The sequence below is a fragment of the Nicotiana sylvestris genome, chromosome 10, assembly GCF_000393655.2.
Source record: "Nicotiana sylvestris chromosome 10, ASM39365v2, whole genome shotgun sequence".
NCBI lineage: Eukaryota > Viridiplantae > Streptophyta > Magnoliopsida > Solanales > Solanaceae > Nicotiana > Nicotiana sylvestris.
The window spans coordinates 72,712,739-72,727,024 of NC_091066.1; the positions used below are offsets into that span (position 1 = coordinate 72,712,739).

General features: G+C 34.5%; 2 protein-coding genes across 9 annotated transcripts; both read left to right on the forward strand.

Moving 5' to 3' along the window:
* Positions 1–7,014: 7,014 nt before the first annotated feature.
* LOC104237313 (uncharacterized) lies at positions 7,015–9,804 on the forward strand. Of its 7 annotated transcripts, none has more exons than XM_009791435.2 (3): positions 7,015–7,200; positions 8,602–8,934; positions 9,130–9,804. In XM_009791435.2, the coding sequence occupies exons 2-3, from the start codon at positions 8,904–8,906 to the stop codon at positions 9,696–9,698; spliced, it is 600 nt and encodes a 199-aa protein (XP_009789737.1). In that variant the 5' UTR covers positions 7,015–7,200; positions 8,602–8,903; the 3' UTR covers positions 9,699–9,804. The 7 variants fall into 7 exon arrangements, with proteins under 7 accessions (XP_009789737.1, XP_009789739.1, XP_009789742.1 ...); XM_009791437.2 differs by having other exon boundaries at positions 8,783–8,934; XM_009791436.1 differs by lacking the exon at positions 7,015–7,200 and adding an exon at positions 7,207–8,041.
* A 1,222-nt stretch (positions 9,805–11,026) lies between these two features.
* On the forward strand, positions 11,027–12,265 carry LOC104237314 (uncharacterized). 2 transcript variants are annotated; one of them, XM_009791442.2, is made up of 2 exons: positions 11,027–11,511; positions 11,612–12,265. In XM_009791442.2, the coding sequence occupies exons 1-2, from the start codon at positions 11,347–11,349 to the stop codon at positions 12,059–12,061; spliced, it is 615 nt and encodes a 204-aa protein (XP_009789744.1). In that variant the 5' UTR covers positions 11,027–11,346; the 3' UTR covers positions 12,062–12,265. The 2 variants fall into 2 exon arrangements, with proteins under 2 accessions (XP_009789744.1, XP_009789743.1); XM_009791441.2 differs by having other exon boundaries at positions 11,609–12,215.
* Positions 12,266–14,286: the final 2,021 nt, after the last annotated feature.

Here is a 14,286-nt window from a genome sequence, read left to right on the forward strand (position 1 = left end):
CCAGTGCTTTCCATAATCTACTTGCAGAAGTTTCCTTTGTGTATGGATATTTCTGCTCTCTAGCAAGGTAGGATCGAATGGTACCGCAAGCAACACGGTTGATAATTCTCCAATCTTCTTCTCCAATAACATCTGGTTTCTTTTCTTCAATGGCCAGATCTAGCCCTTGTTGAAAAAGGACATCTAGAACCTCGCCTTGCCACATCCCAAAATGTCCGGACCCGTCAAAAATTTCTACCGCAAATTTCGCATTTGACACAATTCTTGTCATAAGCGAAGATGCCAATGATGACGTATTGTTGACACTTGATGTAGATTCTTCTTGTTTATTGTCTCCCATATTTGACACAAATATTATTTAATAGCTGACGACACAAATCAAGATTATTTCCTTTCTGATGTAGAAGATCAGACTAAGCTGCAACTACAGAGCATACTCAGACAGAACCTTGACTCAGTTACCAAGATAAATCTTTTCTGATGTGGAAGATCAGACTATGCTGCAACCACAGAGCATACTTAGACAGTACCTTGGCTCTGATACCAATTGTTGCGGAAGCCAAATGTATATAGTGTGAATAAGTCACAACTACTATACCAAAAATTATGACAGCCACCAAATAATAAATAAGACAATAAAACAACAATAAAGGGAACACCAGAATTTACGAGGTTCGGCTAATTTTGCCTACTCCTCGGACACAACCAATATTTTATTTCACTCCAAAAATACAAGTGAAATAATACTAAAGAGAGAAGATACAAATGCCTTAAACAGATGAGAAGGCAAATGAGAGGTGTGTTTCAATCCTAAACATTAGGCCTTCTTTTATAGGGGAAAAATCCCCCCCAAACTTAACTCCCAACCAATGTGGGACTTTGGCATTTTGCCAAACTTCAACAAATCTCCACCTTGGCAAAATTCCACATTTTCAATTCTCTCTCAATAACAAATTTTGGTTGTGTCTTCATCTTCAATCTTCAGTGTTCAACAATGTTGATCAAATCCAAACAATGTTGAAACTTGACCGCAGTCACCACCTTTGTCAGCATATCAGCAGGATTCTCTGTAGTATGAATTTTCTTCACCGTGACTCCACCTTCTTCTATGATTTCTCGTACGAAATGATACCGAACATCAATGTGCTTCGTCCTTGCATGATAAACTTGGTTCTTCGCTAATTGAATAGCACTTTGACTATCACAAAAAATTGTGATACCTTTTTGTTCAACACCAAGCTCCTTTAGCAATCCTTGAAGCCAAATTGCCTCCTTCAGTTCTAAAAATAAACCTAACAAAAGGTTTAAAAAAATTAAGGAATTGAACAACCTAAAAATTTATGGAGTAGATTATACGAAGTTAATTGCCATAGAGTTAAAACTTGGTCGACATATTCATATTTTATATCTTTAAGAAACTAAAATATTCTTTCAGCATTACTAAGAAAACATGAAATTTTGATCGGTTTTTTTTATTTATTTTTCGTAAGCACATTTCATGCTGGATAAAATCAAATCATAATTAATAATTTATTTTAAGTAGAATTAAAATTTGGGCTCTTGAGGAGTTCTTTGGGTAGAACTTTTTCCTTTATTGAGTTAGTTAAATAGGATCAACATTCATTAATTTTTATGATCTTACATTTAATTTTTAATATATAATTCAAATACTATTTTTAAAATAATTTTTACATTATTTTAATATTTATATGGCTTTTATAAAGTTTAACCCACTTACATAAGCGACATACACAACACGCATAACCTGAGACTAGTTTATATAAAAAATTCCTACAAGTGTTATTTTATTCCTCGATCTTCACCGTCCCTTTTCCCTTCCTTCGTCACATTGTAATATTAAAAACTTTTTAATTCTAAGAGAAAAAAATTTATAATCCTATTTTAAAAAGAATTCCAGTACCAAACACTTTATTTTCTTTGACTATATTCTCTTAAACATTTCTAAATATTTTTAACTATAAAAATTTATGATTTATAGTAATTTTATGTAGTTTGTAATTATGTAAATTTATTTAAAAGTATATAAAAATGCTATTATTGTTAACTTTTGTTTATTCTCAAATAATTCTGAGAAAAATAAAGAAACCAACTGAATCAATTTTCATGAGACTGTTGTGAAGTATTATAATTATATTAGTGGATGTCTATAACTCCTAAAGAAGTTACTCCCACTATTCATCCCCATTATCTCCATAACTCTCACTACTCCAATACTTATGGTTGTAACTCTCATGCTTCCATAACCTCCCCATGATCTTCCTCCATGATATCAAATGTTTAATTTCATGTTCATGGCATTCTTTTGTATACCGCTATGTAATCCTATAAATAGAGGTTTTGGCACCACATTGTACACACTTGAAATACATAGAGGAAATAAGAAAGTTCTCTCTTCCTCTCTACATCTTTTGTCTATTTTATTATTGTTTCATATTATTACTTTGAGCTTAGTTTCTTAACACGTTATCAGCACGAGCCACTAACCATCACGGTGAGTTATCTTCTCGACTCTGATTTAAAATTATTAGGTACAACCTATTTCTCTCTTTTGCAAGAATAATGACATGTTTTGCTGGATACTTAGTTTTTCTTAATTCCGTTTTAAACAAACAAAAGAAAAGATATTCATACTTCACCATGATTTCTTTATTTACGAATAAGGATGTGATGATTTTATTAGACTTTTTCTTAATTGATTTGCATTATTAAAATATGAATAGAAGTAATCATCAGTAGACTAGATAACAAGAGTGTTTTCTTGACAGTAGTATTAGTATATATTCAAAATATGATTATAAATAGTGTTTGTATCATTAAAATATGGCATCCTACTTTGACTAAATCCAAGAAGTTTTTACTGATTATTCAAAGCTTATCCAAAATTGACTTTTGACAAGCTCAGAGTCGTCAGAAGTCATACTTTGATGTGGCGACTTTGATGTGGCGATGAGATTTAGAGTTTGGAGTTATCTTCTGTATAGAAACAAAGCATGTTAGCAATAATGAGATTACTTGAAATTGTTTTTGTTTTCAAATATATTTTCTTTCTGAATTCAAGTATACCCAGTTACAAGATAAGGTACTTAGGTACACCTAATGTAATGCATAATTATGCATTATTATGCAGTATAACATGATATACTACACTGGTTAAATGTAACTATTTATTTTGACAAGATTATTATTAGTACATGAGTATGTACTGCATCCAATTTTCATTGATATTAGTTTTGGTCATTTTAATTAACTTATGCATATAATAATGAAAGGTGAGTTATAGTACATTTTAGCCTATTATGATATTGGTTAAGGGTAGGACGATGGGTTCAATTCCCAGCATACCATGAGGGTAAAACATTGGGTTTGAACCCGGGTACACCATGATGATAAGAGTTAGGTTTAAGTCCCAGCTCAGTATGGCCTAACATGCCTTTATATGGGTAAGGTATTGGGTTTGAGTCTCAGTGTACCATATTGATGATATAATGATGACTAAAGAAAAATAATGTATTTTTCATGAAAAGGCATGAGACTTGTCCCACATGAGTTGCTTCATTCTTGAAGTGAATGTGATAGCGGTGCATATAAGTCCAAATGAAGACAAGTGGTTGACCAATGAATGTGGGCGTGCCAAAGATCAAAATAATAATTGTCATCATTATGGTAATTGTAAAAATGAGAACAATAAGGGTTCTCAAAATAGTTCTTCAAAATGTGAAGGCAATGTTTACCATCAAATTGGTATGGAAAATTAATAAAGTATGTTGTTTATTATGATCCATTCTTAAAGAGAATGTGACTTGTGATAGGCATTGAGAATGCAGACCCATTTCTGAAGGTGAATGTGGCAATATGTGATAAAAGTAATGAATAAAGACGTGCAATGCATGATTGGATAAATACCACACAACTCACCTCTATGAAGGTTTGAGTGAAATAAAAAGAATGAACATTATTGTGGTTATATGAATATGTCATTGGTTGTGTATATGTGGTACGCCAAAAATATGTTGCCATGCATTATAAAAACTTATTAAAGGCAAACTAAAGCAAGAAATGATTTTGCTTATGATGATTTTGACCATGACAATTATTATGATATAATTTTCTCCGTGAAGAAGACATTCACTATATGGATAGTGTGACAAAAGATCTCGTAGTACAAAATTAGTTAAGAGCTCCGGAAAAGCTTGTTACTACTCAGATAAATAAAATTGTCCATGACATTGATATTGTAGTAAGTCTCAAAAGAAACTTTTTGAGTTTCAAATATAATAACCAAGGTGGTTGGTATTTGAGACTATAAATGAAAGGAAGATTGAATATCTTCATATTACTATAATCATACCAGGTAAATATGAAAGGTTACCCGACTTTTCTTCTATTTGTACTACACATGTATAAGCATAATGATAAAATCACATGCCATAGTAAATTAGATGTTTACTGAAATACGTACCAGTTGGCATGACCGGTTGGCCACCTCGGTTCAATTATGATGCGAAAAATTGATTGAGAATTCACATTGGCATATATTGAAGAAATAGACGATTCTTCAAGAATTCTCCTGTGCTGCTTATTCTCATGATATACCAGTTAAGGTTGGGATTAAATCCCTTGATTTCTGGAACGAACAAATAGAAGGTGATATATGGGCTCAGTCACCTGCCATGTGAACTATTTACTATTATATAATTTTAATAGATGCATCTATTGTATGGTCACATGTGCGTTTGTTATCAACTTGCAAGGTTGTTTGCTCAAATTATTATAGCACAATTCCGGAATATAAATTATGATAATTTATTTTGATAAAGCTGGTTTAAATCTAAGTTGGTTTAGCACAAATTGTATGCCTCTAATTATAGCTAAACTATTGATTATGAGAACAAAATTCGCAAATAGACATTTTGTATGACGTGTATTATTTAATATACAACAACACTTGTACGCATCTAGCCAAGTTATGATAAATTTTCCCCGTCACAATTGGTTCAGAGTCAGGAACCAAATAATTTTCATCTTGAAATATGGATGTGCTATATGATTTAATTGTGATACCACAATGCACAAAGATGGATTCCCAAAGAAGGTTGAAAAATGTGTTGGTAATCCTAACATTAGAGGGAGAAATTGGGCAGCTGAAACAGTGATACATGGAATGAGTTATTGTGAATACATCTAGATCCTCGTACAAGAAAATGTGAACTTATGTGAACTTGAAGTTCAAGTTATAATTCATTTCCAAAATATTGCCAGGAGCATTTGCTGACCAAAGCTAAATGTCATATTTCAGTTGTTAATGCTCCAAATAGAATAAAGTCCATGATGGACAGAGTTTATGGCACACATGAAGCGTAATAGACAAATCGGTTCCAAAGATAAAACTCCTTGAAGAAGGAGGGAGAAAATGTTCAAGATGGTCATAATAAGGAGGCAAGTGCTTTATAAGAGCACGATGACATAACACTTTATATGACCTCATGGGAGAGGCTCAGGTTCCTGAAAATAATGAGATAAAGAGATCTCAATAAGTTATGTCTTTAATGGGTAACGACGGAACTGATGTAAAATGATCGTCGATGATATTGTTAATATAATGTAGCGCTCAATATTATTAATATTGACAAGGATCTTGAGCTCAAATCTGTCATGAAATTTGGATAGATAATTGATTGGCCAAATAAAAAATATGCAATGAAAATTGACTTCATCTGAAAAATATGAAGTTGGACGGATAGCCACAACAGCTGAAAGTATAAAGGCTATATGGAGATATTGAAATATGATTAGTATTATATTGCAAAAGGAAACCTTGATATAGATTTGTTTATTCTAACAAATATTGTCAAGATTTTGCTAGTTATGCAAATGCAGGCATTTTTTTAAAGTCCTTTCTTTAAACAATCTATTTGTATTTGAGGGTATTGCCATATTATCATTTCACAAGGTTGTCAATTGTTGATAATTATTCAAGTCATGTCAATATACTAGCAACTGATGAAGCAAGTGACTCAACACACTACAGATGTGTGACTTTTCTTTGAAGAGAAGATTCCAATAATAGTGAAAACGTTGATGTTTGCTTATCTCAATTGAAAGAAGGATATATTGAAGGAGACAAAATAAATCCTATATTTCATCAAAGTTCTTTTTCAGACACAATCTTCAACAGAATGATGAAATAGATGTTCAAGAAATTCATTCAAGTGATAATTTGGCGGAATAATTCACCAAGGCATTGCCGGTCTCAAGATTAGAGAAGTTGTTATACAAGCTTGGAATTTTTTGTCTCCGAGAATAAAGTGATATTTTCATCAGGGGGAGGCACATACGCGCTGTACTCTTTTTCCCTTAGCTAAGATTTAATCCCAGTAAGTTTTCCTGGCAAGGTTTTTAATGAGGCAGCAAGTAATGCGTATTACAATATATGTGTACTCTTTTCCTTCACTAGAATTTTTTTCTACTGGGTTTTTTGTCCTAGTAAGGTTTTAACAAGTCACATTATCTACAGACATCCAAAGGGGAGTGTTGTAAAATATTATAATTATATTAGTAGATGACTATAACTTCTAAAGAAGTTACTCCTACTACTCTTCTCCATTATCACCATAACTCTCACTACTCCAATACTTATGGTTGTAACTCCCATGCTTCTATAACCTCCCCATGATCTTCTTCTATGGTCTCAAATGTTTAATTTCATGTTTATAGCATTCTTTTGTATACTTCTATGTAATCCTATAAATAAAGGTTTTGGTACCATATTATACACACTTGAAATATATAGAAGAAATAAAAAAGTTCCCTTTTCCTCTCTACATCTTTTGTCTATTTTATTGTTTCATATTATTTAATTTGAGCTTAGTTTCTTGACGGAAACAAAATAGTTTTGGTATCCAAAATAGAAACAAAACCAAATCTGTTTTCAAATAAGATTTTTATTTGCCAAGGATGAATTGTTATTTTGCTTAAATACACCCTTTTTTCCCTATTAATTGGGGAAAACACCCGTAAATAAACCCAACTCTGGTGTGGAAAAAAAAAGGACCGAACTCTGTCTCCACTCTTCAGCATCCCAATTTCTCTAGCGTCTCTCCTGAGATTCTCTGCCGCTGCAATAAGGACCCACCGTCGCCGTTACCGGATCCGGCCGCGAAATTTGAATACCCATTTTAGGTAATTTCGTAGTCCAATTTTCGGTACGTTGTTTTCGTCTAGTTTTTGCAGTAAAGGTGATTACTTAATGAAAATTTAAAGGTTGTATTAAATTGAATTGTTATTCAGATGATAATTTTAGCTGTTGGATTGGTCTCCTTTCTCTTTTTTGTTTGTTCAATGGGTTTCATTTGTCTGCTGAGTTTGTGAACTATAACATGAATAAAGTTGATGCGGAAAAAATGGGACATTTTTTTAAGCAGTAAATATGGAGGAGTAGTATTTTCAACTTACTTGATACAGAGTCACTCTTGATGTCTAGATCCGGTAGCCATCACATATAATCCCAAGGGAAGAACATTGTGGGGGTTCTGACAGTGGCAATCAAACAAGAACTTGATGAGCCAAATCTGTTTACAAAAAAAAGAAAAAAGAGAACTTTTTGAATCAATATATCTCAGGTCCCGTGATAACTTAGGATTAGTGATGATATGGTTGATGTGATATCTCAAAACTGGAATTTGATGGTATATTTATAGGGTGTATGTGGGAACTCACTAATGAAGTTAAAAAGTTTGGGAAATGAAATATTGTGTGGTTTAGGCTAATATGGCGATGATGCCTCTGGTCCTTGTGATGAAAGAAGACTAAAGCAGAAGGAAATTTTAAGCATGGTGAAAGGCGGTTCCCTTTGGTTATTCAGCTTCGGGGAACTTTGTTTGAACTTCCTGTTTATCATATTTTCTGTCCTCTCTTATTGGTCAATTACTCTGCAAACACTGAAAGAAGAGAAGGCACTTAAGGTTACCGTGAAAGCTAATTGCATATAGCTGCTTCTTACCTTTCTCCACTTAATACCAAGGTATTCCCTTGTAAGTGATCTCGCATGCTTAAGTTTATACCTCTCTGTCAACTACTTGCTAGCTCTGAAATATAAGATTGTCCTGGCATGGCACTGATTGTTGACCCCTCCTATGGTGTTGCTTTGTTAAATTTAGTCCATCATTATAAGATTGCCAGATTAAGATGCAGAGCATTTTACTATTCAGTGCCATGTAAAGGCAACTGATCTGAAGTCAGCTATAAACTTTCTCAATCTTGTAATGAGTATTATTGATTGGTGCCTGATCTTTATGCATAAAGGGGTACCTTGCTTGCATTTCTTGGCGCATTCTTTGTTGTTGAATTTTGTTTTTTCATGCATGCCAAGTCAAGCAAAATGCTGTAGGATAGGATACCAGGCCTCGCTCACTCAAATTATCTGTCTAATTTCATTTCTATTGTAACCTCAGATAATTGAAAACCACATTACAGTAATCATGTTTTTGTTGGCTGCTAAGTGTTTATTCATGCTTCTGTGGTGCTAAGTTGTTTTAGATGTTTGTACATTGGTTCACTGCTAAAATTCTCTCTTTCTGACAGATGAACTGGGCTGTTCTCTGTCAGTGGCTTCTATATAGAAACAATAAGGGCCTAGGACGCACATTGTAACAGCAAGCTAGACAGTCTAGTAATTTGTGTGGTTGTTTGATGGTCAGCAGTCAAGCATCCTACTGACGTTCTTCCCTGCTGGTCATCATTTTTATTTCTTCTCTATGGGTAGGGAGTGAATTGAGTGAGAGGCATACTGAAGGATGTGAGTTGAAGTCCTGCAGATCAATTGGGAAAAATTCCAAAGGCCGTCTTTTATAGTTTTTGAACTTGCCCCAGTGCTTTTTGGTTCAATGACAGAGTTAATGCAGTGTGCGATATGTGGTAGGTGCTCATTATTAGTTTGAATCTTAGCTAGTGAAGCAAGTTTGATTTTTAAGTGGAGAAGGGTAGAGGGTGGACACATTATCCATCACAGTTTCGAAGTTGGGAAAAAATAGATTTTGCGGTTATTAGAATAAAGTTCAAAATTCTTTGTATGCGATCTAATTCTGTGCATGCAATCTTATTGTACCAAAGATTTTTTGATACAGGGTGCCATGATTTCGAGCAGCAACTTCATTCATAAGACTCACTATGAGATCCTGGGTGTGAAGGAAGATGCAGATTTTGAAGAAATCCGTAAAGCCTATCGGTCAGCCATACTTTGTTTTCATCCCGACAAGCAACAAAAGCCATCAGAAACATCCAATTTTGAGTGTCTGACAGAAAACAAATTTTTAGAGATACAGAGAGCTTGGGAAACCCTTGGCAACCCGAGGTCACGTGCACTTTATGACAGTGAATTGCTAGTTTTGAGACAGGATGTAGCAATTGCTGAAGATGTTAGCTTAGAGGACCTTACAGTTCAAGATTCTGGTGATATTATAGAGCTTTCTTGTCCTTGTAGATGTGGTGACTACTACTTTATTGATTCTTTTGAATTGGCTGACACGGGTTGTTCCATATCCAGAGACGGGTGTACAGTCTCTTTGCTGACATCTAAATCTTTGCCAGCATCTATTGTGCTTCCTTGTGGATCTTGCTCACTTAAAGTTCGCCTACTGATTAATGGCGATACTAGGCTTCACAAAGATGTTCACTTGTAATTGTGACTAGTTGGAAAACATTATTCTCTACAATATTTTTGCAGAACTTTTGGAAATTCAAATGACAAGGAAAAATGGGAAGTCTGAAATTTCTTGTGCTTTTTTATTTTTTTGGGTTACTTCTGAAATGGTTGGTAGGCTACATGACAGAGCCATTTTTCTGTTATTTATATCCTTCATCATTAAAGTACTTGGAGCAATTGAGTTCAGGTATCTAAGGTCAGCTGCTTAATGTCTTCCTTTAGTTAGTAGCATAAAAATGGCATGAGTCCTTAAAACAGTTGACTTATTAAGGGTCTCTAAGAAGGATGAGTCGCATTATTAAAGACACATGATTTTAAAGAAGTAGGACTTAGTCTTCCCTCTTCTCACATTAAAATGCTTTAGTTTAAAGTAGTGTCAATTAAGAAATTAACATTATTTACTTTATGTTCCTCGGTATCCTTGCAAAGGTGGTCTACAGTTTAAGCATTTGAATCAGTTCCTTCACTTCTTGTACTACCTTTTGGACCTTTTATTAAGAAGATTCAAAATTGTTGTGTCATCTGTTCAAGCCATGGAAATAGTCTCTTTCAGAAATGCAATGTAAGGCTGCATACATAAGACCCAATGTGGTCCGGCCCTTCCTAGGATCCCGTGCATAGCAGGAACTCGGTGCATCAGGCTGCCCCACTGTTCTTCAAATTTGTTGAAGTAATATGTTGTAGCAACTGGGCTAAGTTTTTACAGGAAAGGCTACAAACGGAAAAACATAGAACATACAGTTCCCAGTTGCAAAAATTCCTGGTCCCAATTGTTGTGTCTAGTAATTGTATTCTAAAATAACTAATGAAACTTTTGATGTCGCCCAAGATTTCCAATTACTGCCCCCATGGAGTTGAGTCGTGTCTCAGTCCCAACATGGCTGATCATCCGAAAAAATCAGTTGAACACCATTGGCTTGGTCCCTTTACCTGACCGACTACTACTAGGACCGGCTCATCAAACAACGCTTTTTGGCTTTTTTCAAGATTTAGCTTGAACAATTCGGCAAATTTTCACGAGTTACCACATGTTCGTCACTTTGTTCTCAACTCTTACCTCCTAGGCGTACAGTTTTATAGCGGGCATTTCCGGAAAGGGCATGAAAAAGGACATATTGAGTTTAATATCCATGTCAAATAGTCTTTTAACCAGACAAACATTTTTGCAAAGTTGCATAAACCCTTTTGTGTAGACATATCTGGTTCAATGATAAATGAAAATTTTCTTACACTGTATTCCAGTCAAGAAATATGAATGGATCTGCAAGTAGTCATTGTTTGGCACCATGTCCTTTTTCACCCTTAACTTCAGTCTGAAGTGAAAGTAACTCACCACAAATTTAGCATCTTGCCCATGCCAAGGAAACACCAAGTTACTTGTATAGTTGTATGCAATAAGAAATTCAATGTCCATTGCTTTCGCTTCAGAAATACCTTGCAGGTTCCATTGCTGAAGTCTTCACCCTAAAGATTAAAACCTCATATTTTCAGAGAAGATGGAAGGCCCCTTTCAAGCAGGAATTTCAAATGGGAAATCATAATAGAGATGAGTTAGATGACTAACAAGGAATTTACTTCTGTTTGGGGTAACTTTTCACCTACAACTCTCATCAAGAAATTTCAGCATGGGATTCTCTTTTAATCAAGACTCTTCAAATACTTCCAAGAGATTCAAATTCCTTGCCTCAACCCTTAAGGATGCATTTGCTAGCTGTCATTCTTTTCGGAAAAATTCACATTCAAGTGCAGAAGAAGATGATCCGATTTGCGACTATGATAATGAAGATGAAGTACTTATTTAAAGCAGCCACGTAATTCTTCTAAGTTCAATGCTATTAACTTCTGATTTACTCATATTTTCTGAATGCTGTTTCGCGGTTTTATCAGCAGGTATTTATATCAGCAGTGATAAGTAAATATATGGAGTTGAAATGCAGAAGAAAGACAAACATCTCAACTGAAAAGTTTACCTGGGCATTCTCTCCAACAACAGGAGATTTATTCATCTCTGCAAGACTAAGGCAAAAGGAGGACAATGAGGATCAAGAAAAGGAAGAAAGCGAAGATTTTTACTCTGTTGCTAGTCGTCTTTCTCCCTGCTCAAGTTCTACAGGTTTTGAGGCATTTGTCACAGCTAAAACAATCTTTTCTCGTTCTTCAAGCTTAGACAGGATTGACTTCCAAGATCTCTGGACGCATTCTATTATTCAGGAATTCTCTCACTGTGAAGGATGGCCATTTGGCCTATACCGAAAAGCCTTGTTACTTCCACCTTTGCCAAAATCACCATCTGATTCTTGGTCATGGCGCAAGAGTGCTGGAACGGTTAAGATGCATTGATTGCTGGCATTTTATATGAGTTATTTCTTGTAGGCAAAGTAACTTTGCATTTTCTATGGAGAAAGGATGCTGATCTTAGGTTTATGCATGAATTATGTTATTTGCTAATGGTACAATCTTTGCATAATTGAGGACAGCTTTTTTAATCATTCCATCTTCTCAGACCAACACTTTTAATGTTATTTGACATACAATAATTTCTATATGTCTGTTATGAATCTGCACCCTCTGAGAGCAATAAACCTGTTGGATTTTATTAACCAAACAGATTTGGCCCCAAGGAATTCTAAGAATTCTTGTTATACATTTGTTCCAATCCTCAATCCTCTTTTCTAGTTTCATGGATGTTGAATCAATCGAACGCACTTCTAACACATGCTCTACTTTTGGAAGACGCTGTGTTATATCACCAAATCTCGATTTTTCATATATAAATGTAACTAATGTATCTCCTTCCAAAGAGTTTCCCTATAATGGCAGGCTTAGCTGATCGTATTACTATCGAGTCAACTTGAGCAAGTATAACTTGACTCGGTTTGAGGGGCGGTCCATTTTTGGCTGTACATACATTTGAACAAATAAACTGTCCAAATTAGAGATATCTCTTCACAATAATTGCGATGGAAAAAATACCAATTCAAATTGAGTGGATCAAAAATAGTGTTACGACATGGACCGGATTACAAAAATTCTATATTCATCCATTAAATAATATTTAAATTTAATCACTTGAAAAGTCTATTTTAAATTGTCAAGGGGCAAATGGTTAGTTATAATATCTCATTATGGGTTATTAAATGGTAAGATGAATTAGAATTATCAATTGGAAGGGATGTTCCTAAAGGGCCCAATGAATTCCTAATTGGAATTAGAGGATCTTTTTTAATTGATTCTTTTATCACATTGTGATATTTTACATCCTTGAATGGCCCCATTCGAGAACAATTGGTTGCTGGCAAAATTATCAACGACTGACAATCCTTATTTCTACTTAATAGCGTATGAATAGTTCCTTGAGGTTGGTTAAGAGATTGTTGAATTTTTCCCTTGGATTAGGAATAAATGGAAGAAAAAAGGGTTGATATTGGTACAATCTGATCCATTATTAGAGAGAAATCTTGACCCTGACGGATCACTCCTTTTCTCGATATATGAAATATGGGATTTCACTAAGTTGATTCTTAGAAAATATTAAATCAAAACATTTGTTCTTATTTCAACAAAAGAAGCTTATGTTTCTCTGCAAGAAATTTTTTTTTTGTCTTGGTTCCAATTCAATACTAAATAAGTCCGAACTAATTAAATATTTGTGTCAGAAATTCCTCGAATCGGTTTGCCATTTCAATAAAGGATATAATTGACAATTGGAAGTTGCACATTATCCCTTTCCTACAATGGATCCGGTGAAAAAATGGTTGCTAAATTTTTACTGTCCGTCAGTGTTATCAAAGGCGAAAAGTGCAAAAAAGCTCTAAGGTTCGTTGTGGCTTTAAGCGCAAAGCGCAAATAAAGCGTGGGCTTTAATGAAAAAAGCGCAACTGGATAAAAAGTAAAAATATGTGTATGTAGTCCAACACTAATAATTATAAGGATAAATAACAAATATATGGACAAAGAAATTGGAAAAAAAATTACGAGAAAGTGAAATATCAATTGTTTAATGTCGCATTTTCATGATTACACTCATGGGCAAGGAAAAAGTATGTCTTAGAGCCTTGATGAGACACTAAAGCGCACACAAAGCGAGGCAAAGCGCTCAACATGTTTTGAGCCTCGCTTCAGGGCTTAAGCACGCTTTGAGCACGCCTTTGACAACATTGTTGTCCGTTATTTCATATGTGACGACAAGTCTAACTAAAACAAAACTCTTTCTTGTTAGGTGTAATCTATTGGACATAGATCCAATTTTTTACTTTTTTGGATTCCCTGGAGTTTCTTTTTCCTCTTCCTGGTGGTATCAAAACGTCGTTATGTCGGGATATCTTATCTGTCTCTCCAGAACAATGGATATCTCTAGAAAAGATTTTACGTTCAATTTTTTTTCCCTCTCCGGACCAACCCACCGATTCGGCCTTTTAGATTTAAGGTGATTTGTCTATCTACCCAATAATACTACTATTCCACACCATTATGGAAGAAGATCCGGACGAGATATGCACCATTTCAGGGATGAAAAAAAATCGATCTACTTTCATTTGGTATTTTGACCTAAATTCCTTGATTCC

Coding starts and splice junctions, on each gene's coding strand:
- LOC104237313 (XM_009791435.2), top strand. CDS start 8,904: ATGACAGAGTTAATGCAGTGTGCGATATGTG. Junction 8,935..9,129: donor AATGCAGTGTGCGATATGTG/GTAGGTGCTCAT, acceptor ATTGTACCAAAG/ATTTTTTGATACAGGGTGCC.
- LOC104237314 (XM_009791441.2), top strand. CDS start 11,347: ATGGGATTCTCTTTTAATCAAGACTCTTCAAATACTTCCAAGAGATTC. Junction 11,512..11,608: donor ACTATGATAATGAAGATGAA/GTACTTATTTAA, acceptor CGGTTTTATCAG/CAGGTATTTATATCAGCAGT.